The sequence below is a fragment of the Symsagittifera roscoffensis genome, chromosome 6 (genome assembly GCF_963678635.1).
Source record: "Symsagittifera roscoffensis chromosome 6, txSymRosc1.1, whole genome shotgun sequence".
In the NCBI taxonomy this organism is placed as follows: Eukaryota; Metazoa; Xenacoelomorpha; order Acoela; family Convolutidae; genus Symsagittifera; species Symsagittifera roscoffensis.
This window is the reverse complement of record NC_087067.1, coordinates 44,135,747-44,162,970: the sequence shown is the minus strand read 5'-3', so window position 1 is coordinate 44,162,970 and position 27,224 is coordinate 44,135,747. Positions and strand designations below refer to the sequence as shown.

Here is a 27,224-nt window from a genome sequence, read left to right as displayed (position 1 = left end):
CAGTTGTTGCATTCGCATAAAATGCGCCAAGTGCATGTGTCTGATTCGTTGTAGCGAGTTTTGAAAAACTTTGTGTACATTCCTAGAAGTCTGTTTTTGCATTCTGCGTCAAACAATATGTCACATTTGAAGTATTCGCTGTACAGATTAGCAAGACGACATGAATTATTGTTTATCAATCCGTTCGGGTTCGGTGTTGAAACTTCTCATACGGAAAGGTATGACATGGCGCAGCCATCAGGCTTTACAAAAAATCCTCTGAGTATCAACCCATTCTGGGAAAAAGCGTCGGCAGAACCACCATTAAAGTGGTCCAAATGAGAAGCCTTTCTAGAGATGGAATAGAGGTCAGAAACCTACTGCGAGCCAAACCTCCATAATTCGAAGCACTAGAACCCATATGCGAACTCGAAATATCCGGCGAAACAGAAGCTCAAAAAAACCCGAGATAAACGAAAACAAAAAAACGAGTTGGTTCGGAAACTAGAGTCCAGAAGGCAAGAGAAAAATGCGTACTATGTAAATTTTTTTATGGAGCGAAGCTGATGCGAAAATCCGAAATTATTTATTTTCATGCCTAGGCGCGGAAGGCCAACGTCAACTACAATAAAAAAACACCAAGTCTCAACCTACACAATACAAAAACGAAAAAAACTTTCACAATACTAGAAGACCTTTTCATCACAACAAGAATTATAGCTTTTGAAAGATATAATGTGATTTGCCGCAAACAGAAGAAAAACAAAACAATGGAACAATTCCAAGCGGACCTGGTAGAGTTAGCGTCGCGCGCAGACTATGATGTTAGAGAAGACGAGTGGGATCGCGACATGTATACAACGCACATGAATAATGAAAAAATAGCGGAAGAGCTATTAGCAGAAACACGAAGTCCCCTAGATGCTTATGAATAGGCAATTCGTCGGGAAAAAAGAAATGAACACAACCGAACCATAAAAACAAAATCATTCGGATCAACAACAGCAATGATACAAGTGCCCATTGAGTTATATTAATTCACGAGGCAGGGGTGTTCCCGCCAATCACCAGTATATACAAAGAGTTCGTTGCGGATTTCGCGGATGACAAAATGGCACACGCGGAACACAAGATACAAAGGGCCAACAACACCCCTATAAGGCAATAAAAGCAATGTTATAAGTGCGGGAGACAAATTGGCCTAAATCACCTGCAATCTTGCCTAGCAAAAAGTAAAATTTGCTCGAAATGCGCCAAACAGGGCAATTCGCGAAAGTATGTCAATCTAGAAACGTTAACTATCTAGAAGATAGAAAAGATGAATACCAGAAGAAACGGAAAACACCAACGAGATGACAGTAAACGATCCAATAGACTTCGCTGAATTTACGTCCATCAACGGCTGGGAAAAATTCCAACAGGATTACTTTTCAGTAATGGCAATATCTGAGGCGGTCGAGGTAAAAAGCTCAGCTGAACTGTTTGAAGACAATCTTAACGGGCACACCATTAAACCGAAAACTAACACGGAGGCAATGTTCGCCATCGCAGATTTGGAAAGCCCAATGTCAATTCTAAACACAAAAACAGACTCAGATTACAGGAAATCAACAAATCGGCAATATTTAAATATATCCCCCGGAAGACACGGCAAAAAAATTAGCACGTTACAACGGTGAGATTATTATTCCAAAAGCAAGACTAATATTTGCGTCAGAACACGGGGGCTGGACAATACAATCAGCACCATTCATCATAGTGGATGACTAGAAAGCGAACACAATAGGTAGAAATCTATTACCTCAAATTGGCATAATATTCGTACAAGAGAAAGTAAAACAATACCAAATGCCAAGTATACGGGAAACTGAAGAATCAAACCCCGAGAAGAAGCAATGTGTTAAGGATATTTTCAAACAAATATGTATAAGAATCGGAAAATAAAAAAAACCATGTAATGCGAGCACAATTCATGAAAAACGCAATTTCTATTCAGCAAAAAGGCTCCCAGGAATCCCAATTCATCCACAAGAAAGAACCGAAAAAGAGCTAAGCAAATATTCGTACAAGAGAAACTAAAACAATACCAAATGCCAAGTATACGGGAAACTGAAGAATCAAACCCCGAGAAGAAGCAATGTGTTAAGGATATTTTCAAACAAATATGTATAAGAATCGGAAAATAAAAAAAACCATGTAATGCGAGCATAATTCATGAAAAACGCAATTTCTATTCAGCAAAAAGGCTCCCAAGAATCCCAATTCATCCACAAGAAAGAACCGAAAAAGAGCGAAGCAAATTGATGGACCAAAACCACATCGTCAAATTATTACAAAATTATTACAAATTATTACAAAAAATTATACGCTATTCTCAACGCTCGACCTACGCGCCAGTACCTAGATGGGATTCTACTGCCTAACAGATATGCCGGCGGAGTTCCAAAAAGCAATCAAATTGACTCTCAAAAACTGCAAAAACACATATGCCTACTAGTACGACAAATTAATAGTGACTAAAGGGTCACTGGATCTACACAAAGAAAAATTGATTGTCCTACAAAAACTGGACTAGGAAAACCTTGCAATCTCACATGACAATTGTAAGTTTTGCATGTAAGCAAGTCGAATGGTTATGATATAACATTAATAGCGAGAGTACGAAACCACTCATTAAGAAAACAGAGGCTTTTGAAAAAGTATTCCCACCAAGAACATTTAAACAACCTCACCCAGTACATTCCTCGTCTGGCACAAACTGCCGCAACACTACACCCGTTACTAAAAAACAGGAAAAAAACAAATCAGATTAGAAACCTGAACACAACGTAGCATTCAACAACATCCTAAAACTAATTTCAGACATAACACAGGATAAACGTTTCGATCAAAACTTAAAAACTGCGTGGCTTGCGACAGCTGAAGATCAGGTCTAGGGGCAGCACTAGAGCAATTATCTGAGGAAAGTTGGGTAGCAATAGCTTATACGCCACGATTCTTTAACTCGCTAGAACAAAAATAATCAGTAGACGAACTCGAATTACCAGGGGTAATTTGGGCCATCGAAAACTTCAATTTTATTTATACAGAAAATTTTTTACCGTCATCACAGACTACCAGGCTTTCATCAGTGCTTTAAGCGCAAGCGAAAGATCAAAAACCAGCCAGAGTCGGCTAAAAAGGTGAATTGGCCGATTAATCACCTTTAACTTTGACATAGAACACTTGGTGGTAAACAAAAAGGGAATTAATAGACTACATTCTACAAAATCTGGTTGGATTAGCAACAACCTCAAGCGCGTATGATGAGAAATTTGTAGTGACATCATTTAAATCATTCATAAACAATCTTGAGACAATTGACAACATCATACTGAACAATCTAGGCAATCAGAATCGAGCACCATATTGACTGATCAAAAAGCGCGCGGCAAATAAAAGAACGCTAACAAGCCGTCAAAAATCTCAATTAAACCTAAAATTTTCCGCACATTCCGAAAGCGGTCAACCAAATCAGACCAAACCACTCCAAACTCAGTTAAGCATTTGTTAACAAAGTTCAAAAAACCGTCAATTTAATCCAGAATCATTAAATAACGATATGAAGCAGACCCACCCACCCCCGACAATGAAGACCCCCCTTACGAAAACAGAAGTAGAAAGGAAACTAAATGGCAGGGTGGATCAGACCGGGAGGAGAGCTTGTCAGACCCACACTGGCACCGCCGAAAAACAACGACAACCACATACGAAAGTTGGACGACAGACAACACGCAAACAACACAAACACTCCAGAGTCGGAAGTCAAAGACGCTAGAGAGCTACTGACGGGCCCAATCAAGAAACAATTGCTCTCTCCGAAAACCATTTTCAGCGCGACCAAAACGGCGCCGAGAACAAATCGCCGAAGAAAACGCAAATTGAAAATCCCAGCATCCAAGCCTCACAAACAGAGAAATACACCCTCTCAACAACCACACAAACCGAACTCCCAAACGAAACGCTCAAAGTGTCCGAGTACAGTGTGAGCCGCGCGGACCACACACAATGCACCCAGGAGAAGCTACTACCCAACATCGAACCCCCGACTATGACAACCCATCAAACACAACTGGAAGCCAATCATGAACTAATCACAGAGGGACTGGTCGCAACACTCGAACAGGAGACTCATACAGAAATGAAAGAAGACACGTCGCTCTTCAGGGATAAATTACAGAAAGTCTTCGGAGTAAAATTCATCGCCGCCGCCACTAAAGAAGATACAAATATGCGACCACTACTCAATTTTGTCAAGAAGTGCGATTGGGACTCAATCAAGATTTCATAGAAAAAACACTGGTATAACATCCGAAACAGATTGCATGTACAAGAGGACTGCCTACTGATTGACGAACGAGTAGTAACCCCTACTCAACTCCGTCAAACAGTGTTAGAGAGCATCCGAATAACACACTCAGGATCAGGAGCTATGTTGGACCTGTCTCAACATGTTTGGTTCCCGCCCATACACTGCTCCATAGTTCAGATGGCACAGAACTGCCGGAATTGTACCGAACACGGTTAAAAACTAAAACCTATAATAGGAAAGAAAACAACAATCATTCCTAATGGATCCAGTACTCGAACCAGATGAGGAAATTCAATTAGATTTTGCCAGCCCCATTCCCGACGAGCTTAATGAAAATGTATATTTATTGGTTGCAATAGATAAGTGGTCAAAATTCTCGACGGGCAAAAGTTGTTTCAAACACAACAGCAGAGCTTGCGATCAAAATTATGATACGTTTTATTTCAACTAATGGGGGCCCCGAAGATTACGATATGACCAAGCACAAACGTTTCGAGCCAAAGTATTCCAAATATTTTGTAACAATAATAACTTCAAGCTACTTTTCGCACTGGTAGAAGACCACAGATCAATAGAGGTAGTGCAAAGAATGATCCAAACACTAAACCGCAGACTAGGGTTAATGAGAATAGACAAAAACAACCCTCAATCTAAACTAGCATTGGTCGTAGCCGAAATTTTGAAAACACTTCAAATCACTCCAAAGGAAATAACAAAAATCTCGCAGATTGAAGCTCACATGGGCAGAAAGCCAAACATTCCACTCTCTAGCCTAGCAACAAATAGCTCCCCTAATAATCTAAGTCGGGAAAATGCAGAACACTCATGTTTAGATCAGAAAACTTCAACACAACCGCCACTTCCAGCTGAAGTCAAGCACGACCTACACTCATGGTCAGAGGACAAAATCGCCGTCAAACGACGTTCAGTACAACCTCCAGGCCCCAATCGGTGGAAGCAAAAATGTCCACAAGCAAACAACCACAAACACCATGTGTGAAATATAGCGAAGCGATAGCCATAGATAAAGATAAGCTCAACATAAGATATAAGGAAACTCAAGAAACGGTAGACAAAAATTTCATAAAACAAATAGAACAAGTGGCAAGAAAAACTATACGAATTGCAACAAAAGTGAAAATTCTAAAATATTCAAAATTCAAAAAATAAAAAATAACCAACGGCAAAATTTTGACCGATACACCACACACGGCTTGGGTTCAAACACTCGGTAAGCAACCAAGACTGATAAGAGTTAGAGGATTTGCATTCGCGCCACAATGGCTAATTGAGTATGTCCGAGATCCGGACCTTTTTTTTAGTCATTGAGCTGTCGAACACCCCACAACACCCGATGATCAAGGAGGATACAACAACGGGTTTGCCAAGAAATTCAACGTGAAAGGAAAAGGCAGTGGTACAACAAAGCAGCCCAACAAGGAGACAGGCAATCCAACAGGGAAGAGACCTGGCGGTCCACCACCACCAAGAACACCCAAGTGGTGAATGAGCTTCCATGCGGAAGCAAAAACAATCGAGCAAGACAAAACAACGAAAACACCAGAAGAGACATCATCAAGCGAACAAGAGTCGTCAACAACATCAGAAAACTCTGCACCGTTATCAAAACGGCTCATCCAAAAGAAGACAACTCCAACAGTAATCGACGAATCAACCGGAAAATCAATCCGAAACCGTCAGTCACCACTAGCAAAGGCACTCGAGAACCCTGTCCTGATCAAAACGATCGACATGCCAAAACAAGAAAGCCAGAAGAAAAAAGAGTTCAGCATAGTGTCACCAACAGATACGACGCCAACAGAGGCAAAGCCGAGCCTCAAAAGTCCAATCCAAGAAATGGGACTTACTGACAAATCACCCGAATTTCAGGCGTGCGTGAAATTCCTCGAGTAGATTTAACCCAAACACAAAGAAAGATCTACGAAGATAAAAGATCTCATTTCCCCCGTAGACAGCCCAAAGAGAGATACTAAAGATGAAGTACTACTGATAGAAAGAAAAGACGGAAAAGAAGACAATGCGATTGAAAAAGAATAAATATCATTGGAAAAATACGAGAAGCAAGTTGAAGACGACGACGATGATGCGAAGAAACAAAAAAGAGCAGTCAAATGAAAAAAACTTCACAGGAGAGAGAGCGAGAGAGTCCTCGAGGACAACAAAACTCAAACAGTCCCATAAGGACTTTGTCATCTCCAGTACCAACAGGACTTAAGAGTTTACTCTTTTTCCCAGGGGGAATGATAAACTTTACTAATGTTGTCTATTTATATAAACTCACTGCGATGAGAAACATTCTGGAGGCAAATTGAACTTGTACGATTCAAGAGCACGAAGAGGCTGAGCTAATAGGTCAGAAGTCAATAAACGATTCAATAAATCAGTTGTTTTACTTACACTCGCTTATGAATTATCGTTTGCGAATCCGTTCGGATTCAATGTTTAAAATTCTCTTATGGAAGGGTACGACATGGCGCAGCCATCAGGCTCTACAAAAAATCCTCTCATTGTCAACCCATTCTGGGAAAAAGCATCGGCATAACCACCATTAGAGTGGTCCAAATGGGCAGCCATTCTAGAGATGGCGGTATTCGCAAAAGATGGAGTAGAGGTCAGGATTCTACTGCGAGCCAAACCTCCATTACTCGAACCACGAGAACCCATATACGAACTCGAAATATCCAGCGAAACTGAAGCTCAAAGGAAAAACCAAGATAAACGAAAACAAAAAAACGAGTTGGTTGGGAAAGGCAAGAGAGAAAGGCGTACAATGTAACTCTCTTCCATGGGACGAAGCTGATGCGAAAATCCGGAGTTATTCATTTCCATGCGTAGGCGCGGAAGGCCAACGTCAACTACAACAAAAAAGACCAAATCTCAACCTACACAACACTAAAACTCAGTTACCACAATAATTATTGGACTAGATTGAGTGATATATCATATTGAATTGTTTTCAGTTTTGATTTAAACAAAAATCTGCTAAAAAAACTTTTTGCTCTTCTAGTTATTTTTCAACAAAAATTGTTTTCCAATCGGCCTATTCCGCTATTTACTTTTTTAAAACTTTTTTTGTCTTTCACGCAAAATCAGGTACAACAAACACTCATCGGAATGGGTCGAGTGATATATCATACTTAAGCCTTTCCAGTCGTGATTCGCCGGACACTAGAAGCTTTTCAAATATATGTTTCGGTGTTAACGAAAACCAGGTTTGAAATTTTTTTCTAAAACTTTGAAGCTTTAGCAGCTTTTCGTAATTTTTGTTCATATTTTGAATCTTTAGAAGGTTTTCAATATTTTGGTTCGGTGTCGACAAAAAAACGGGTTTGCCCCAAATTTTTGTTCTGGTTTTGAGCTAAAAAGGTGAACTTGCTGTATGTTTCGAAATATAAAATTTCGGAGTTTTGAAACATAATTTTATTATAAGCAGCCATACTGAGAAAACTACGGCGTAGATTTTATAAAACTTGCGAGTTTTCAGGGCTGTTTTGAACACTTTGACTTCACATGATTTATGTTTCCTTTTTTGAATCCTGAGTTTGAATTAGTTAGAACCCTGCATTGATCACATCTTTAGATGGTTCATGGCCTACTTCAAACTTCATTTTGAATGAATTTTTACTCCGGACGAATCATGTTCCCTAACAAATCAAGACTGCAAGTGAATCATAACCTTACATTGATGAGCCAAATTCACTTTTGAAAATTGCCCTTGTCTTATAATTCAATCCTTTAAATGGAAAAAAAACTAGAATGAAAATTCATGGCTATACCAAAGTTTACAGTGATCGAGCTATTGATGCTTCAATAAATGCGAACACATCATGACTACACAATGATAAGGGTCAAATGGTTTTTAAAGTATAACCACGCTTTAGGCCTCAAAAAAGAATCCACTTAACATTCAGCGTTTCAGGTAACTATTAAAAGGCTACCAACGCATCTAGCGAACGAGACATAGATGCTTCAGTTACAGTTTTCAGTTATCTTTCCCGCTCTTTGAGCTTACTGTTCTGATTTTTGTAATAAATGTGAAGGAAAATATGCTCGGGTGGCTTTTTTCTTCAGACAAATTTCGACTTCTCAACTAGCCAATTATGACGGATTTTTTTTTATCATTCAAAAAGTATTGTTGTCTTGAGCTTAAATTTAAAAAAAAAACAAGATATTTCACCTTTGATCTTTTTTAAATATGCCATTTTGGTCAATTTGGGACAAATAACGACCGATATACTTCGCGTTATTAACGTGTAAGCTGATATTTAATCCGTCCTAGAAATCGTCCCAATTTTGTTGAACTAAGGCTACTAGCCGTAATTGATTTGTTACTGGGGGCAAAAACCATCATTTTGCCCTTCATAAGGGGTGCGAGGAGATGATTTTCACAAAAACTCAAATTAAAAAAAAATAGTTTTATTTTTTTACATTTATTTTTTTTTCAAGTTATTGTTTATTAATTATATTGAATGAACTGTTTCTAGGAACAAGAAATTATTGAGGTACATATGGGATTAAAAATTAGAGATGACTATTTACGGAGTCCTTCGAAGTAAGGATTTTTTTACATTTAGACAAGATTCAAAACTTCGACGCTGTAAATATTCAATGAATTTGTTGATGTGTATATTCTTTCTATTATAGAATTCTTTTATTATGAATTTAAATGCGTCTGTAGTTATCTCATCATTTTTGAGCATTAAAAGTTAAGCTCGGTCAAGTAATACTATATGTTGAAATGTTTTTGTTAACTTTAACCTTTATGTTGGCTTTTGTCACTGGGCTACAGCTTAAAAATTTTATGTAAAACAAAAGAAAAGAACTTGCCACATATTTGAAACAAGACTGCTTGGATCATAGCGCAAAGCCCTGACTGTCCATAAACTGTTCTCGAATATTTTTTTTCTTTATGATATATTGACAAGCTATGAATTTTAAGCTGAATATTAATCATCGTGTATGAAAAAAAGACCAATTAGCTTGCCTCAATTGAATTTGGTGCGGGATAATTCGCTACTCATTAATAAGGCCCGTAGAATTTTCAGCATCAAACATTCACAGCGCTCATTTAGTCACGTTAGTCTATTTGCGAGCGTTTCACAGCACTCTTTAATTCAGGATAGTCTAGTCGTCAGTGTACCCCGTCCGGGATCATGAATATCATTGGATCGATCCTCCGTGGAAAATATTTTTGAGAAATGGTCTGAATAAACAAAAATACCCCGAGGATATATATTCCTTACTTTCTTCGAAAATCGGAACAAAAGCACGAGAAATATGACGAGTAAAAAGTTATTGAATGTCGTTTGATAAAACTTTCTTTCATCAAAAATCAAGACTGGAAATAATAGAAAGTATTTATAAGTGTAAAGAGTTTTTATAAATCTATTTGTGCAGTTTTAGTCTCTGCATGCGAGCTATTTCCTCATATGCCAGTTGCAGTTCTCTGTCGGGAGGGGGGTAGTTGGGCACATGTTTCACGTCCAGATTCCAATGGGCGGCTGCCAGTCTCCGATTCACATGTTTGAATTTGTCCCCGCTGACGTCATTCACAAAGTCTCTGTATTGAGGTCGCACATTCTGAGGCCAAATCAAAATCTAAACAAAATTCAGTTCATTTTTAGACTTGAGTTAAGAAAAAATAAACATCTCACTTCTTTAGAAAAGAGAAATTGAAAGAAAAAAAAACATTTTCTATGAGTGAGATGTTTATCTTTTTTTCTTTTGTTCATACCCGAAGCCTCTCCTTGCATGGCAAATTGACGCGATTAGATGCCAAATTTTGAGAAGTTCAGCGCAATTCCAAGAAAGTATATTTTGTATCAAGCTATCTCACTTTCTTTGCTTTTTAATTAAATAAATTGAAGATGTTCCTCTTCATTCATTGAATCATTAAGAAATATTAAGTTAACACCCCCTTCTTTTACTGGCTTGAGGGGGACGGTTAACATAGTCGAAATTCTCCCAAACAGCCTTAATAGATCATGCTAGTATAAATTGGTTACATTTTATCTACCCAGCTGTTAACTTGAGTTCAAGTTCCAATCAATATTCGATGGTTTGGACTTACTCAAAGCAATAATTTTTTTTGAAAAGAAGCGATGGTTTATTAAGAGTCTTCGTTTTGAGTAATTAATACTCGATATGATAGCACGATATTGTTTATTTTGGAGTTTCAGTTCAGTTCGGATGCATTGTTCCGTCAAAAAATGAAGGTTTAAAATGAGAAAACGCGGCCAGTTGTCGTTCCAGAGTAGCTATTCCACTCTACTCTTCTAGCGTTGTTCGGTGATCTGCTAGTCTACTCTTTTCTTCTTCGTCTTCTGTTCTTTCCGCTGTCTGTCGCCCTCTCCCGCTTGCTTAGACGTCTGTTTGCGTCCATTGAGGCGACAACTTCTCAATCCCTAATCCCCTCCAATATTAGATCAATATTATCATGCCCCTGCTAGCCAATACAACTCCCATTAGAGCCCTACTCAACCACCGCCGCCCTCCGTCGTCGCCCTAACTGACTTTCTGTCTGCGGTAACAACAGTTCCCCATTATTTCCCCAAAAAGTTCACTGATCCGGGTCTTCCCAACCAGCGGTCCCAACTTTGCTGATTTTGGTACTTTGCTAATCAAATAACATTGCTTGATTTCCATTGATATTGAAGAATTACAGAAATAACTACAACTTTACACCTAACTATGAACTATATATGTCAAAAAGGAAGCCTTTCTTCAAATATTCCAAGAAGAAAATGCGAGATGAAAATCTCACCTGAAAATTTGAACTAGATCAAAATCTTAAAAATAACTAGATCGAAGTCTTCATTCAGTATGAAAGGGCCGTTCAAGCTCGCTCTTACAACTATTTATAGTAGAAACACGTTCGTTTGCAGACGAAACTCAACCACTATAAAGTGATCATAAACCCGATGGGTGGGGGATTTGTACAGTTTATAGGTTAATGTCTGTATTTGAGACCAACAGACTTGCTGATAGCTCATATCTTTTAATTCAATCGGCAGTAGGCGACAACGGATCAGAGGCTCTAATCTCGCCCAGATACAATGTTTATACTTCAGAGCCAAGATTCTAAACAAACTAGTCTGTTCACGTCTAAAGGCACGTAATGTTGATCCTTATAAAGATACTATTAATTCTGGCCATTTTTAGTCGCATCCTACATCTTATCTTAATATCATAAACAGCTATCAGATAAAATGTGTCTGAAATAATATAACTGATTGTTTCTTAATTTTGGGCAAATTATCTCTCAAAAGGGTTCATTGTTTTAACTATTCGCTCCTTTCCAAAATTAGATTTCACTTGTTTCTAAAAATCAAATATGAACTGGGGGTTTTTTGAGGGCGAGGGTGTTGGGTGAAAGAGAAGGGGGGGTTGTTCTGAGTTGTGGTCAGACGGTGGTGGGTCGACGGTGTGAGTTAGGACGGTGGTGTCGCGGCAGCGGCGGTGAACGGCGGCGGTGCTTGGCTTGGTGGCTTTCTTCGCGTGGCGATCAACCGCTGCGATGTGACACCTTGGCACACATGGTGTTTATTAATGGCTAATTTAAGCTACGTGTGTTTGGTGTGATATTTGGAGCCTCCATTATGAGTTGTTTTGTTTGATATTAATCCAACTCGCTCCCAGCTCCACTTAATTGTGGCGCCAATCGGACACTATTGCACCTTTTGTTCCCCTTTCAGCCTTTCATTCGAAATTCAAGCCACTCTCTCCAACTCGGCAGAATCCAATCAACGATCGCAAATAAATAGAAAATAGGCAATTCTACCTCACAAAACAAACACCTCTCCTCAACCAAACAACCCCGGCCGACCGGCGTACCGACATAACACTGAATATTACCCACCTACCAACAAGGCTCCAACCCAAACAACTACGAGCCTCACTCTGGCAAATAAGCGACTCAGGGATCAACTGTTTACACCGCTGCCAATTAGGACTAATTAATACCACCCGACCGCCCAGTCACTTAGTCTCATAATCACATTAGCCCCATTCCATTCTCACTCTTCTGGCAGGCTACATTCAGACCCAGATCTACCGGAGATTATATTGTTTGGCTTCACTACTACCTTACAAGACACTTTGAGACATTTCTTCAAAATAAACGAACAAAGACTGAAACTCGGCCACCATTTTTGGACTTACTAGAAAGCAATCAAAACATTCAGCTGTTTTTAAACTTTTTGTCGCCAAAAAGTAAAGTTTTGTCCTTTTTTAGCGGAATTGAACAGACTAAACCACAAGTTTGATCTATACCTTACATTGCATTTGCGTCACAATTCTGCGAAATCTTCTGAGATTATTTCTTCTAACTTTCATTCATAATTCACTCTAATTCATTTCAATTTAAACCCGTATAAAATGCCTTCTTCAAATAATCCAAATACTCGCGAAAGTATTTCATCCAGATTGTTGATAGCATACTTTGTTCTAATATCTGTATCTAGTATTACATACAGATGCGCAGAAGGAAAAGCTTTCAACCGAACTTCACTACAGGTCGAAAACTGGGTCGAGAAACGAGACTTTATATATGACATGGATGCTTCGAAAGATACGTCTCATCAAGATTTTGGGTTTTCCCGAAAAGTTGTGCCATCTTACTGGAGCAGCGAATACTCAAAAGCCAAACCAGTGAACATTACTTCAACTACAAGTTCCGATTTCAGCACTGTAGATACTTCGTCCGAGTTATTCAGAAAACAGTCAAAGACTCTTTTTGACAATTTGCAGTTCGAAGACGACAAAAACGGTAACGATGAAAATAAAAAACATGAAAACCGAAACAACAAACGGTACCCTATGTATACAAACCCGAAGAATCCCAGAAACTACGGCACGCAAAAGTCGTTCTATGATGATCCATCGCCAATGGGAGTTTCGGAAAACCGAGAGGTTATTGAAAGCTACAGCGAGAATTATCTGAACCAACTTTCCAGCGAGAACCTTGCCATTTTGGGTCGTATTAAAACTATCGACAAAGAAAACTGTCGGGCTAAAATGTTTAATCAGACCGTTTCTCTACCCGGATGTGAACAAAAAGTGATTAAAAATAGATTCTGCTACGGCCGGTGCAATTCTTTTTACGTCCCGTTGGACGGAAGTCAAAACCAGCTCAGGTTCAAAACCTGTTCAGCCTGCAAACCCGTGAAATCTCAGAGAATTGCAGTTTCCTTAAAGTGTTTCACGTCTCCATTCGCAAAACGGACAGTAATCGTGGAAAAAGTGAAGACTTGCAGATGCAAAGCGGAGACTTTTCAGTACAAAAACTTTCCCCAGATAGCAAAAAGATGAGAAACATCTTGAAGAAAAATTTGGAATTGTCAATAGTTTTGTCAAATAGTTTCCTATTTTCTTTCAATATTGGCTTAAATTATAATTATTTATGCGCTTACACATGTGCGTAACGTTTTCCGTATGAAAAGGAAATATTTCCGTGTCGGCATTTAACAACATTCTTTTGTTCTGATGATGTAAATGCTGTTTTTAAAGTAGTAGTACAGATAAATTAACTTGAGTTTTATTTTTTTCCACGATCTTGTATAACTCCCTTCTGCGCATCTTGCAAAACTGTTAGAACGATTTCCGAAGTATAGTTCTCGGCTAGTTACGCTTTCAAAACCTGCGTTTTCAATATACGATACATTTAGGTAAACTTCCGAGGGATTCAAAGAAAAATAGCAATGACACAAATCAAAATTCAAATGCAAATCAAATTCGAAACTTTGTAACATGTCAACTTAAAGTTGATTTATGTGCAACAACAGTGTTGATTTCTGGTCGCGCGGATTTCATAGCCAAAAGTAAATGAAATCATTCTGTGACTTTAAGTCTCGTCGTAAAAGTGAGTGAATGTGAGAAATCAAATATGAAAAACTGATGCAATGGAAACTTAATGACTGGACACATTATTAATAAAACTTTTTCCAGATAAATTCAGTGGTCTAAGAACTATGCTTTTCCAGATAAATTCAGTGGTCTAAGAACTATGCTATTTTTCTAATATGTTGTTGGAGTTACAGTCATAGTGCAACATGAGTTTAAACACAGAGGCGAACTTTCACTTGGATTAAGCAAGTTAAAACTTTTGCATCTCAAACAAAAATATCAAGCCCCATCATATATTGGTCCGCGAAACTTCTGCTCCAGGGCAATTTCGCTAATACCGTTAAAAAAATTATCAACCAGAAACTATAATCTACACAAAATTGAAAATAGAAAATGAACAGCGAAAAGTGCAACGTGGATTTGAACAAACGGGCTGGTAACACAAAACAAACTCCGTTTGTTTAAGTATGAACTGAAATTAAAGCCGTGAAAAATAACAATTACTAAAAATTGTGAAAAGAATTGATAACACAGCCAACAAAGAGATGGAAAAGAGTCAATGAACGCAACTAAACAGAAAAAAATTGACTTGTTTTTTGAAAAAATCTCAGTTTTCGAATAAAAAATAAGACGCCCTTTGAAGTTCGAAAACAATTTGTGATCGGCACGTTTTTGTTAATTTTAACCCGGTATAATATAAACCAATTAAGCAAACTGGATCAATAAGTAATTTGTTTACTTCCCTGGGAAATTTGAGAAGTAAATTCCATTCGCGAAACTAGAAGTCGATCAAGTTATTCGGGGCCTTTTAACTTTCGCTGTTTGATAGTGAGTTTTTTCCTTTTAACTAAAAATAACTCAAAAAATCAAACCGCGAAAGAGTAAATTTGAGCCTGAACTAAAACTTTTCCTGAAAAACAAAAAAAATCATCGCGACCTATATAGGAGTAGGGTGTGTAGCGATTAGCATGTGTGCCTATTAGCATGCGATAGTTGGTTTAACTGGGTGTGCTTTCAGACGAAAAGCAAATGAGCCTTAAAGTTCAAATAATTTCGAAAACCACTTGATTTAATAGGGAAATAATATTCCATTTTCACTTTTTCAAAAAAAAAACAATCGAATTTGAGTGGTACACGCTGTTCAACATTTTAAATTTGAGTAAACAAAACGTGAACCCTCGAATTACATTATTTTACATGGGCATGCTAATCGACAACCATGCTAATAGGCCGGTCCCCATAAGAGTAAAAGTCTAATCGTAAAAGTGAGAAATCAAAAATGAAAAACTGATGCAATAGAAACCTAATGACTGGACATATTATTAAAAAAACTTTTTCCAGATAAATTCAAAGGTCTAAAAAATATGCTTTTCCAGATAAATTCAGTGGTCTAAGAACTATGCTATTTTTCTAATAAGTTGTTGGATTTACAGTCATAGTGTATGATGAGTTTAAACACAGAGGCGAACTTTCACTTGGATTAAGCAAGTTAAAACTTTTGCATCTCAAACAAAAATATCAAGCCCCATCATATATCGGTCCGCAAAACTTCTGCTCCAGGGCAATTTAGCTAATACCGTTTAAAAAAATCAACCAGAAACTATAATCTCCACAAAATTGAAAATGAACAGCGAAAAGTGCAACGTGGATTGGAACAAACGGGCTGGTAAGACAAAACAAACTCCGTTTGTTAAACTATGAACTGAAATTAAAGCCGTGAAAAATAACAAATACTAAAAAATTGTGAAAAGAATTGATAAGACAGCCAACAAAGAGATGGAAAAGAGTCAATGAACGCAACAAAAAAGAAAAAAAAATTGACTTGTTTTTTTTTGAAAAAATCTGTTTTCGAATTTCGAAGAAAAAAAAATACGCCCTTTGAAGTTCGAAAACAATTTGTGATCGGCACGTTTTTGTTAATAGTAACCCGGTATAAAATAAACCAATATTGCCCAATTAAGCAAACTGGACCAATAAAAAATTTGTTTACTTCCCTGGGAAATTTGAAAAGTAAATTCCATTCGCGAAACTAGAAGTCGATCAAGTTTTTCGGGGCCTTTTAACTTTCGCTGTTTGATAGTGAGTTTTTTTCCTTTTAACTAAAAAAAAATCAAAAAATCAAACCGCGAAAGAGTAAATTTGAGCCTGAACTAAAACTTTTCCTGAAAAAGAAAAAACAAAAAAAATCATCGCGACCTATATAAGAGTAGGGTGTGTAGCGATTAGCATGTGTGCCTATTAGCATGCGATAGTTGGTTTAACTGGGTGCGCTTTCAGACGAAAAACAAATGAGCCAAAAAGTTCAAATAATTTCTAAAACCACTTGATTTAATAGGGGAAATAATATTCCATTTTCACTATTTAAAAAAAAAAATCGAATTTGAGTGGTACACGCTGTTCAAAATTTTAAATTTGAGTAAGCAAAACGTGAACACTCGAATTACATTCTTTTACAAGGGCATGCTAATCGACAACCATGCTAATAGGCTGGTCCCCATAAGAGTAAAAGTCTCATCGTAAAAGTGAGAAATCAAATATGAAAAATTGATGCAATAGAAACCTAATGACTGGACAGAATATTAAAAAACTTTTTCCAGATAAATTTAGTGGTCTAAGAACTATGCTTTTCCAGATAAAATCAGTGGTCTAAGAACAATGCTATTTTTTTAATATGTTGTTGGATTTACAGTCACAGTGTAACATGAGTTTAAACACAGAGGCGAACTTTCAGTTGGATTAAGCAAGTTAAAACTTTTGCATCTCAAACAAAAATATCAAGCCCCATCATATATCGGTCCGCATAACTTCTATTCCAGGGCAATTTCGCTAATACCGTTAAAAAATATCAACCAGAAACCATAATCTACACAAAATTGAAAATAGAAAAGGAACTAGGAAAAGTGCAACGTGGATTGGAACAAACGGGCTGGTAACACAAAACAAACTCCGTTTGTTTAACTATGAACTGAAATTAAAGCCGAGAAAAATAACAATTACTAAAAATTGTGAAAAGAATTGATAACACAGCCAACAAAGAGATGGAAAAGAGTCAATGAACGCAACTAAACAGAAAAAAAAATTGACTTGTTTTTTGAAAAAATCTCAATTTTCGAATTTCGAAGAAAAAATAGGACGCCCTTTGAAGTTCGAAAACAATTTGTGATTGGCGCGTTTTTGTTAATATTAACCCGGTATAATATAAACCAATATTAACCAATTAAGCAAACTGGATCAATAAGTAATTTGTTTATTTCCCTGGGAAATTTGAAAAGTAAATTTCATTCGCGAAACTAGAAGTCCATCAAGTTTTTCGTGGCCTTTTAACTTTCGCTGTTTGATAGTGAGTTTTTTCCTTTTAACTAAAAAAATTCAAAAAATCAAACCGCGAAAGAGTAAATTTGAGCCTGAACTAAAACTTTTCCTGAAAAAGAAAAAACAAAAAAAATCATCGCGACCTATATAAGAGTAGGGTGTGTAGCGATTAGCATGTGTTCCTATTAGCATGCGATAGTTGGTTTAACTGGGTGTGCTTTCAGACGAAAAACAAATGAGCCTAAAAGTTCAAATAATTTCGAAAACCACTTGATTTAATAGGGGAAATAATAATCCATATTCACTTTTTTTTTTTTAAAAAATCGAATTTGAGTGGTGCACGCTGTTCAAAATTTTAAATTTGAGTAAGCAAAACGTGAACACTCGAATTACATTCTTTTACAAGGGCATGCTAATCAACAACCATGCTAATAGGCCGGTCCCCATAAGAGTCTGAACTACGTTCATCGACTTCTAAAAAAACTCAGTTCTATTATCGTAAATTTCTCATCCTTTGGGATAAATTCCTCGCCTTTGATAAAAATTGATCAATGGAAAAACAGATGTTAGTAAAAGCTCCGAGCCACTTCTGTCCAGCGACAAAAACAAATAATCGGAGTAAATAGCTATCATTGAAGAAACAAAAACGAAAACCGTATGTTTTGTCATATCCAATTCATCTTAACTTGATCAAATAGCAACTGAAAATGAGATACAATAGCACACTATGGTCGAGTTATCCCAATTTCAATTGGCCTAATCTATAACGAAAGTGTATTCATAGATAGGTAAAGCATCATAGGTAAAAAACTAAAGCTTCAATGCAATTACGGATATGCCAGAGACAACAACTTGAACACAGATGCAGAGCAGAGCTTCGCACCACTCGGATACAGCCCAAACGTAGCATGAAAAACCAGCCGACAGAAAAAACAATGATAAAAATTGATAAAATGTTGAAACGAAACTACCGCTACCCAAATTCATGTAGAATTCGATTTGTCTTGAATAAAGTTCACTTTGAGAAAAATAAACTAAGAAAGACAGTTGCCAATTAGCATTCGAGAAAAATTAGGAAAGCGGAGAAACAGACGACAATATTTGAGCAGTTGCTTGCTGAGTCAGAAAAAAACACGTTTTCATAAAATCAACTTAAAACACATAAAATTCAAAAAGCTTTATAGAGTATCTTCCCCTCATATCTATGGAATTATATCAGCAAGGTCTATCGGAGTTAACGATTTGAAATTTGAGTTTACAACATAAAAAACAAATTTCAAATTAGAGTGGCTAATTAAAATGCTCAAAAGATGAATGATGTATGAAACATCACAGAAGTGACTCAAAATGATTCAGTAATTCGGTTGACAAACTGCAAACCTGACAAAAGTCAAGGGTTCTATTTGATAACGCTTTTTAATCGCAAGCGTAATAACGGTCTAAGAAAAACAGCAGCAGCAACAAGGTCAAAAACACTGATCAATAAACTAAAATACAAAAACCAAAATATACATTTGTCTGCATACTGAGGTCTGAGAAAAGGTCGGAATGACGATTGAAAATATTTTGATATTATAATGCGCTTGACTCCATCAGAGAATTCTAGGCCAATTTCGAGTCTCTGTCGGAAGAATTTTAGACTTTTTCACGGTTTCGATGCGATCAAACAGGCTGGAAGGAAAATCACACAAACAAAACAATCATTAAGAAAAAGTAAAGATTACAACCATGCCGCCGAATACCCGAGGATGGCATTAAACCAAAATTATGACATTAAATGAAAACTTGGTCACGTTTTGGACGCCCAGTTAACAATAATGATGATGAAAAAATTTCCAAAGGATATCTAGTTGGAGTTATTTATGAAAATTTACAGCAACAAATCTGCATCTTTTGCGTTAAAACCATTAGGTCCCCCCTAAATCCGCCCCTGATTAGACCCATTTTCAGAGATCTCATCAAGCGGAGAGCAATAACACTTTTTCTTTTTAGATCCCATGGATCTTTTGGTTTGTTGAAATTTGTTATATTTACACCTTCTTCCTGCAGTCACTTCTACCCTCTATTTCTTTCCTTTTTTCTTTCTCGGGTAGAAACTTCTCTGGTAGAAATTTCTCGGGTAGAACAACCTTATTTAAATATGTTCACCGACCCAAGACTTAATTAAATTACTAAAACTTACTGACCGCGAATATAGTTTCCACTACTGAAAGAGCGTAGATGATCTCTGACTTGTAGGGGAACCTATCGATCCACGTGTCTCTGATGGCGTATTTGATGAGCACTTCTGCCGATTTGAGGAACACGTAGAGAGATATGATGTAGCTTCGGAGGAAGACAAAACTGAAACCGCTCACTGAACCTGAGATGTGAACAAATTAATCATGCAGCCATTTATGCATCTAGGATTTTCAGGAGAGGAGCGTTTTTCAAAATAGTTAAGAAAACTTGCCATCGGGTTTTCCTGATATGCTATAAAACTAGAAAGGCCATATTTTGCAAAAATATCTGCACCAAATAGCACAAAATGTTCCAAACAGGATAAGTATGGCCGCAGAGAATTTTTCTTCGAAACTAAAAACAACATTTTTTTTTGTTTTTCAACTTTCTGCCTTTTTCCAAAGTAGCAGAAGAAGGGAGAAATTAAGCAGTAAGAAAATTCTTGCTGAAAAAATGCAAAAATCCTTATGATCTATAACAGTGAAAATTCACTTCATTCCTTAAATCTTACGTATGCGGCATGAAAAACAAACAAAATACTTACCGGCAATGGCACCGACGAAAGCAGAGTTTCTTTTCTGGAAGGCCCTGAGGATACATGCGCTGGCCTAAAAACAGAACTTCTATGAGCAATTAATGCCAGATGTCTGTACAGTCAATGCTTTCCAACATAATCACTCATTGCACCTTGATGTAGCATATTTATGACAATGAAAACAAAACACAACAATAGAGTCCACAGACAGTTGGAAGAGAGTGTCAATGGACGCAAGAAAACAGCAAAAATACGGACTTTCGAAAAAACTGAACTGGAAAAGAAATCAAAACTCAAACCGCGAAAAATCATATTTGAACGTGAACAAATTTTAGCCTTCTTTCCCGAAACAGGAACGAAAAAAATGCGACATAAATAATGGTCTTAACTGCATTCATGACGCTCAATTATTTGCAAATAAGATTACGTCCACTGTAAAATACGAGCTTTTACAAACGAAATCAAACTCACAAGAGGGCTGTGGAACTTTGCAGCCTGTTATCAGAACCCTCTAACTATTGCGAAGCTTTGAACGCGTAAAACAATAAAAATAATTCAGTATCTTATGTATTGGTGTATATAATTTTAACTCACTCGGAATGTTGAAACGAATAGAGACAAAAAGACAGCTGTTTGCACACTGTACTTGTCGAACACTCTCGAGATGAATTTTCTCGGCTGGGTGATTTTGGACAGATTGCGTAGAATGTTGAATGCAAATGAGGCTGAGTATCCCAGAGATAAACCACGAAGAGCACCCTAAAATTGTCAAAATCTGAGGCAAGATAAAAATATGAGATCCACAAAAATTTGGAATGAAAGTATAGTATGGCGTTAAATAAATGATTTTCAAGGCAATCAATTCTGAATTAACCAAACTATTTGTGAAGAATTTTTGAAAGTTTTCTTTTAAATGAAAATGAAAAGCACAAGGATAGCCGGTTTTTGTGCATGTAGCACAGAAAGTTCCAATCATGATCATAAAAATTCTAAAATACACTTTTTTGCAGCAATTTGTGTCGTTTTTTGTCCGTGGTGTGATGAGAGGATCTGAACGAAAGCCTAGAACTTTGGCATATGTTTTATAGTAACACTAAATTAGCCATATTTGGCAACAGCATACTTCAAAACATGAAACAAAACAAATCGAAAAAAATGAAAATAAAAACAATAAATCGAAAAAAAGCAATAATCAAAGTCGCTAAAAGAATAGGAGTAGAATTAGGTTTTCAAGGCTTAAGCAAAAACGTATTGCCATATGATAAGCTTGCTCGAAACTAGAATAAAACTCGACAACTGAAGGGCTTTAATATGATATATCATTCGAAGCATTCCGAGGGTTATTTGAGGTACCTGATTTTGCGTGGAAAAAGCAGTTAAACAAGAAGACTGAAACGTAACCGACCAAAGTAATATTTCAAAACAACCAAAACAAGAGTTTTTTGACAAAAGCTCCACGTAACTTTTTTGTAGCTTTCGAGGATAATACACAACTTTTCAAAAACCCAAAAATTTCCCTCAAAACTCTTGAAATCCCAGAAAATGTCCCATTAGCAGCGACGATTTATTTGAAGCACGCATTAATGCAAACCATTTATCCAAACGAAAACAACTAGGATGCCATTTCGTTTTTCTGTTTCAAAAGTTTCAAATATTTATTAATTGTATTTTATGAACATCTATAGTAACGTGAACATTTTTGTCTCCATATTCACGTCCAATTATCACTATTACAACCTAAAGCAAGCGGCAAGTACAAAAAAGTTATATTATTACGAAAACTTTCAAAATTAACCTCTCCCTCTAATCACTTCAGGAATCTTGTAATCACTTTACGAAATTGAAACACAGGCAAAGCAAAAAACCGAGCAAAAAGGCAATTTAGCTGATAATTTGACTCGGAAAACAATTTGCACTAGGCAAACCGTTTTTATTTAAAAAAAAAATAAAATTCAGAGTTGTAAATCTACATTTTTCATTAAAAAATTATGACATTTTCATCACCCTAACATATCTTCATGAAAACAAAAGCAAGGAAGCATTGCAACGAAGCCACTAGAATATACCTATGCCGACATACTGTTTCAAATCTACATTTTTTAGACGGATGTTGTCAGTTTTATTGCCTAAGCGGTTTGAAAAACTTTCACTGGGAGATGCTTGGAACATGCTGTTTCCTGACCTTCAGCTGATGTTTTTTCAATAAACTGAGTTTTCATTATCAATTACTAATCAAACGATTTCGTCACTAAATTTTGGCTGTCTTCTACGAGCGAGCGGGCTGTTTTTGTTTCTATTTGACAAATACATTTAGCAAACAAACGCTTTTAAGTTCTTCAAAAAAATTCATGTTGTGGCCCGAAACCGACCCAAAAGCAGCCCAAAATATCAAAAAGTTCACTTGCGTCAGTTCAAAATTGTCGCAAAAACTTTCCAGAATATTCTGCCGTGGCGACTTGAGATTTAGGATAATGCACCAAGAAGAAACCGCAATTGATTTATTAACTAGAAACTGATGATTTATTTCTCGAAAACTTTTTTAAGGAACTTTAGCAACGATTTCGATACAAACATTACAAAGCATCAAGGTAAAACTAGATAAAAAATTTCATTATTATCCCGCAACTGTACTTAAACTAATAATACATTGAGTCATTAAACTTGATAAAGCTACATAGCCAAAGTCATGATTTAGCAAAAGCAGTGATCAGTCATTGACAAAAAAAGAACATGTAATTCAGTTGAACTGGTTAAAACTTTCCAGTTTAATCTCGCTAGATTTGAGTATCCTCTTGTTCACTATCTCGCTGGTTGGTGGTTCTAATTGATGCACAGAAAGACAAGCATCGTGATTTATGGTTGCTTTTTATGTTTTTGAAATTGATGCATTAATTTCAATTTGTGCACCACCATAAAGTTTCCCCAATTTTGCATCCTCCGATTCTGAATTAATTTTGCCAACAGCTGCAACGAATAGAACTGGCTTGAGAGCTATCTGTACATCTGATGACTTCAAAAATGTTGCTTCTTTGGGTCTGCTGAAGATGGCAAAACAATGATATAGGTAGAAAGCATGCTCAGCATCCAGCTCATGCTCAGCATCAGCGCAAACTTGAGTGAGACATACGATTCCATGTTTTCCACTAAGTTGGTTTCAGGAGCCTAATTTAGAGATCAATCGCTCATGCGATTCATATTGCACGGTAATTTTATTTCCGTGTCAGTTTTCAACTCGAAGTAAGGTAACTTGGTTATCTGGGAGTTCTGATAATACGTGCGACAAATGATCCGGCAAATCTACGAATATCCGCGTGATTTCCATTGAATCTTCCGAAACTGTTAAATATGGGTCTTCAGTAACTCAACGTAAAGCTTCGGTTGGATCGGATTTTAAGGACTGTGTAACTTGGGACTGTATCTTTGGATTAATGTTTGAATCCATGCATATGGTATTGTCATGCTCAAAAGTAGTTCTACTTCAATAGTGAAGGCATCTCCCAACAGATTTCATTTCGGAAGCGACCTGCAATCAGGAGGGAGAAAACGACATAGGAGCTCAAAGTGACACATGCCCGAACTGCGAACTAGCACCAAAAACATCAGAGCACTTTCTTTTCATCTGTACAGCCCGGCTGAATATCAGAAATGAAGTCTTTAGTCCGAATCCTGGCTACAAAGTCCTGCAAGAACAAACAAACAAAGTCTTGGAATACCTTTGCTGCACTGGGCACTTACGCTCTCCCAATCTGTAACGGGATTCCCAGTAAACAACAACAGCAACAACAACTATAACAACAACAACATAGGAGCTGCTCAGCTCATCAGGGAGAACCGCTGATGTTTTCCTGGTCAAAAAGAATGCCATTATTGAAAAAAAAGAGATCAGATCACTTCCAGGAAACGAATTGAATTAGTAACTTTTTTCCCATAAAAATAGAAAAACCAAGTTCCCGATTAAAATGTACTTGAGATCACAAGTTTTAAAAAGTAACCAACTTGGCAACCAATTTTTTCAGCCACTTTGTTTTTAATGACAAACACAAAGACGAAACTGCGCTTCGCAAACACTAGCAAGAAAACGGCAAAAAAGCAGCACTATAAAGTGACACAAGAAAAAGAAATAAGCCTCAAATTAGTGAAACTTTAGGTACGTGTCGAATTCAAACCTGGAAACATCAAGATTTGGAATCTCACGTCCTTTAATCTCAGCCACGGTCAATTAACGATCGGTGAACACTAGCATAACAAAGCAGAGAACAGATGCTATGAAATTTCCAATCCTACAGATCGCAACAGATTATAGCAGCAGTTCCACCAAATGATTATTTTTATTTGCGAGTTAGATTTGAAAAACCAAGATTCATACTAATACTCTACGATCGCTAGTGTATTAATAATGACACAGAGGCGAAGCTGCGCTTCGCAAAACCTAGTCAGAACACGACAAAAAGCAGCTCTATAAAGAAAATAAGAAAAAGTCGAAATAAGTCTCGAATTAATATAAATTCGGCCTTGTGTCGGATTCAATCCAGCGAACTAAAGAATATGAGACTCACACACTAACCACTCAGCCTTGGACGCTTAATAAACCACAAACACTAGCCAAAAATAAAGCAGAGAACACATGCTATGAAATTTCCTATGCTAAAGATCGTGATTATAGCAAAAATACCACCAAATGATTTCTACTACTTGCGAGTTAGATTTGAGAAACCATGATTCATATTGATACTCTACGCTCGCTAGTGATTTAATAATGGCACAGAGGCGAAGCTGCGCTTCGCAGACACTAGTCAGAACACGACAAAAAGCAGCTCTATAAAGAAAATAAGAAAAATTCGAAATAAGCCTCGAATTAATATAAATTCGGCCACGTGTCGGATTCAATCCAGCGACCTAAAGAATATGAGACTCACACACTAACCACTCAGCCTCGGACGCTTAATAAATCACAAACACTAGCCAAAAGTAAAGCAGAGAACAGATGCTATGAAATTTCCAATGCTACACATCGTGATTATAGCAAAAGTGCCACCAAATGAACACTTTTATTTGCGAGTTAAGCTACAAAAAAGAAGGTTCGTACTATTACTCTAACGCTCTCAATTGTAATAATGATAATGAATTCGTTTTTAAGAAAGGAAAAACTTGCTGACAATTTACAAATAGTTATTTTTAAGAATCACAGTTTGGAAAAACGCCAAAAAGGCCAGTTAGCTGACTACCGAGTGGCTAGCTGACCTTATTGGTGTTCTTGCAATTGGTGTTCTGAGCTTTTTATTCATAATTATTTATTTATAAATTATCATCACTTGAAATAAAAAATATTTTTTAAATAAAATTACACAGTGAGATACGATAAAATAAGACAAGATAAAATAATTACAAAAGTTTAAAACGAATGTATTGAGCTTGGAAAACGAAATTCAAACCAGTAAAATTCAAAAAAAGGCCGTGTAAACTGCACGAATTAATGAGCTACAGTCGCTACACGTTCAGTAGCACAAAACAGATACTAACATAAGTGATGTATTGAAGGCAGGGCTGAGGATGAAGACAGATTTTGCTTCTATGGGCACATTTAGAAGTGAAGAACCTACATCAGTATTGTGTCAAAGTGAGAACTAGTGTCACATATTAATTATTTCTGATTTAATCTTTTTGAATAACGCAAGGCTGCGCGGATCTTGTTAAAAGTTTTCCTGCAACGGCAAGGGGGGATTTGTTACAAGGTTAAAAACTCGCATTTGTTTAAATGTTCAAACTTTCTTGATAGGCGGCTGGGAATTCGCTCCAGAGAGGAAGGATAGTAAACAAGATTCGGTAACGCTGACCCCTACAATGGTGTGATAAAAGCTTTGGGCGTAAAAGTTTCGCTTTCAGGCCAATCAAATCCCACAAATTTTATACAAAAATAATTTAATTGACCAAATAGTTCGAACTTTTTGGCTCAACAGTGCAAAGCAACCAAACTGCCACCAATAACAGAGGCGGATCTAGGATTTGCTCGAAGGGGGGGGCGGATTTTCGAAAAAAAAATCGAAAATTGAGTAGCCAGAGCGTCGAATCCCTGAGTGGGGGGGGGGGCATCACTCCTTAATCCGCCCCTGATCAAACATGATTTTGCGTGCAAATGAACCAATAAGAATGGTTTTACCCAAAACTAAGTCATCATAGTTTACTTTGAATGCAATAGTGTCATCTGTGAATTTTAACCGAGCCAACCATTACACGTAGTCTCAAAAAAAACACATTCTGAAGTTGGCCGTATTAATGTTTATGCAATTCGCAAAGTGACTAGGAACTTATAATTTAGGTTGAATGATCACTCAGCTAACCTTGTAATTCTAATATTCAGCTTCCGCATTATTTCTGTTTTAAAGAAGGAATCCAAGACATCGGAACGCCGTGTCAATGAAGTTCTTGGACTAAAACTTTCCGAGATTCCAGTTGAGTCAGTTGGTATCTCAGTTGACGTCTCGCTTTCGTAGTTGCCAAAAATGACCCTATACGGGATAACAAAAAAAAACAATAAATAAATATCAGAAATAGTACTTCGTGTCAAAAAAAGGTTATTGACCCGGAGATACTAACGATAGGGGCTTGACAATATCGGAAGATACTCTCTTCATTTCGTCATCTTCACTTCTAAAAAAACAAATTATCAAGTCCAAAATTACCTATTGATTTATATTACCCAAATGATCCTTTCAAAAAGTCAATGGTCCTCATAACCAGAGGCGCATCTAGGATTTTCTCGAGGGGGGGGGGGATTTTCAAAAAATTTTGGAAAATTATGAGGACCTTTTTTTAGGTTGACCAAACTGATTTTCCGAGCTCACCTAGAAACTTTTGAAAAAACTGGTCAAAAAGGGACCCTTTGTGTCGGCAGGGGGTCGAATCCTTGAGATGGGGAAGGCGTCCGCCCTCCCCCCCCCCCCCCCCCCCCCCTGCAAATAACAA

The 27,224-nt window shown here is 37.1% G+C and overlaps 2 protein-coding genes across 2 annotated transcripts in view; one reads left to right on the top strand and one right to left on the bottom strand.

The window, feature by feature from the left end:
- LOC134847846 (ankyrin-1-like) overlaps positions 1-27,224 on the top strand; it is a 287,174-nt gene that overhangs the window by 128,906 nt on the left and 131,044 nt on the right. The gene's annotated exons all lie outside the window — the stretch shown is intronic.
- Positions 9,508-27,224, bottom strand: part of LOC134847847 (transmembrane protein 135-like) — a 138,061-nt gene continuing 120,344 nt past the window's right edge. The window contains exons 6-12 of the mRNA XM_063865080.1: positions 26,856-26,909; positions 26,600-26,767; positions 25,782-25,857; positions 20,856-21,020; positions 20,271-20,334; positions 19,693-19,868; positions 9,508-9,949 (exon numbers count right to left, since the gene is read on the bottom strand). Of these exons, the coding sequence (XP_063721150.1) occupies positions 9,737-9,949; positions 19,693-19,868; positions 20,271-20,334; positions 20,856-21,020; positions 25,782-25,857; positions 26,600-26,767; positions 26,856-26,909 (916 nt within the window). The 3' untranslated portion in view covers positions 9,508-9,736. The remainder of the gene's footprint in view (positions 9,950-19,692; positions 19,869-20,270; positions 20,335-20,855; positions 21,021-25,781; positions 25,858-26,599; positions 26,768-26,855; positions 26,910-27,224) is intronic.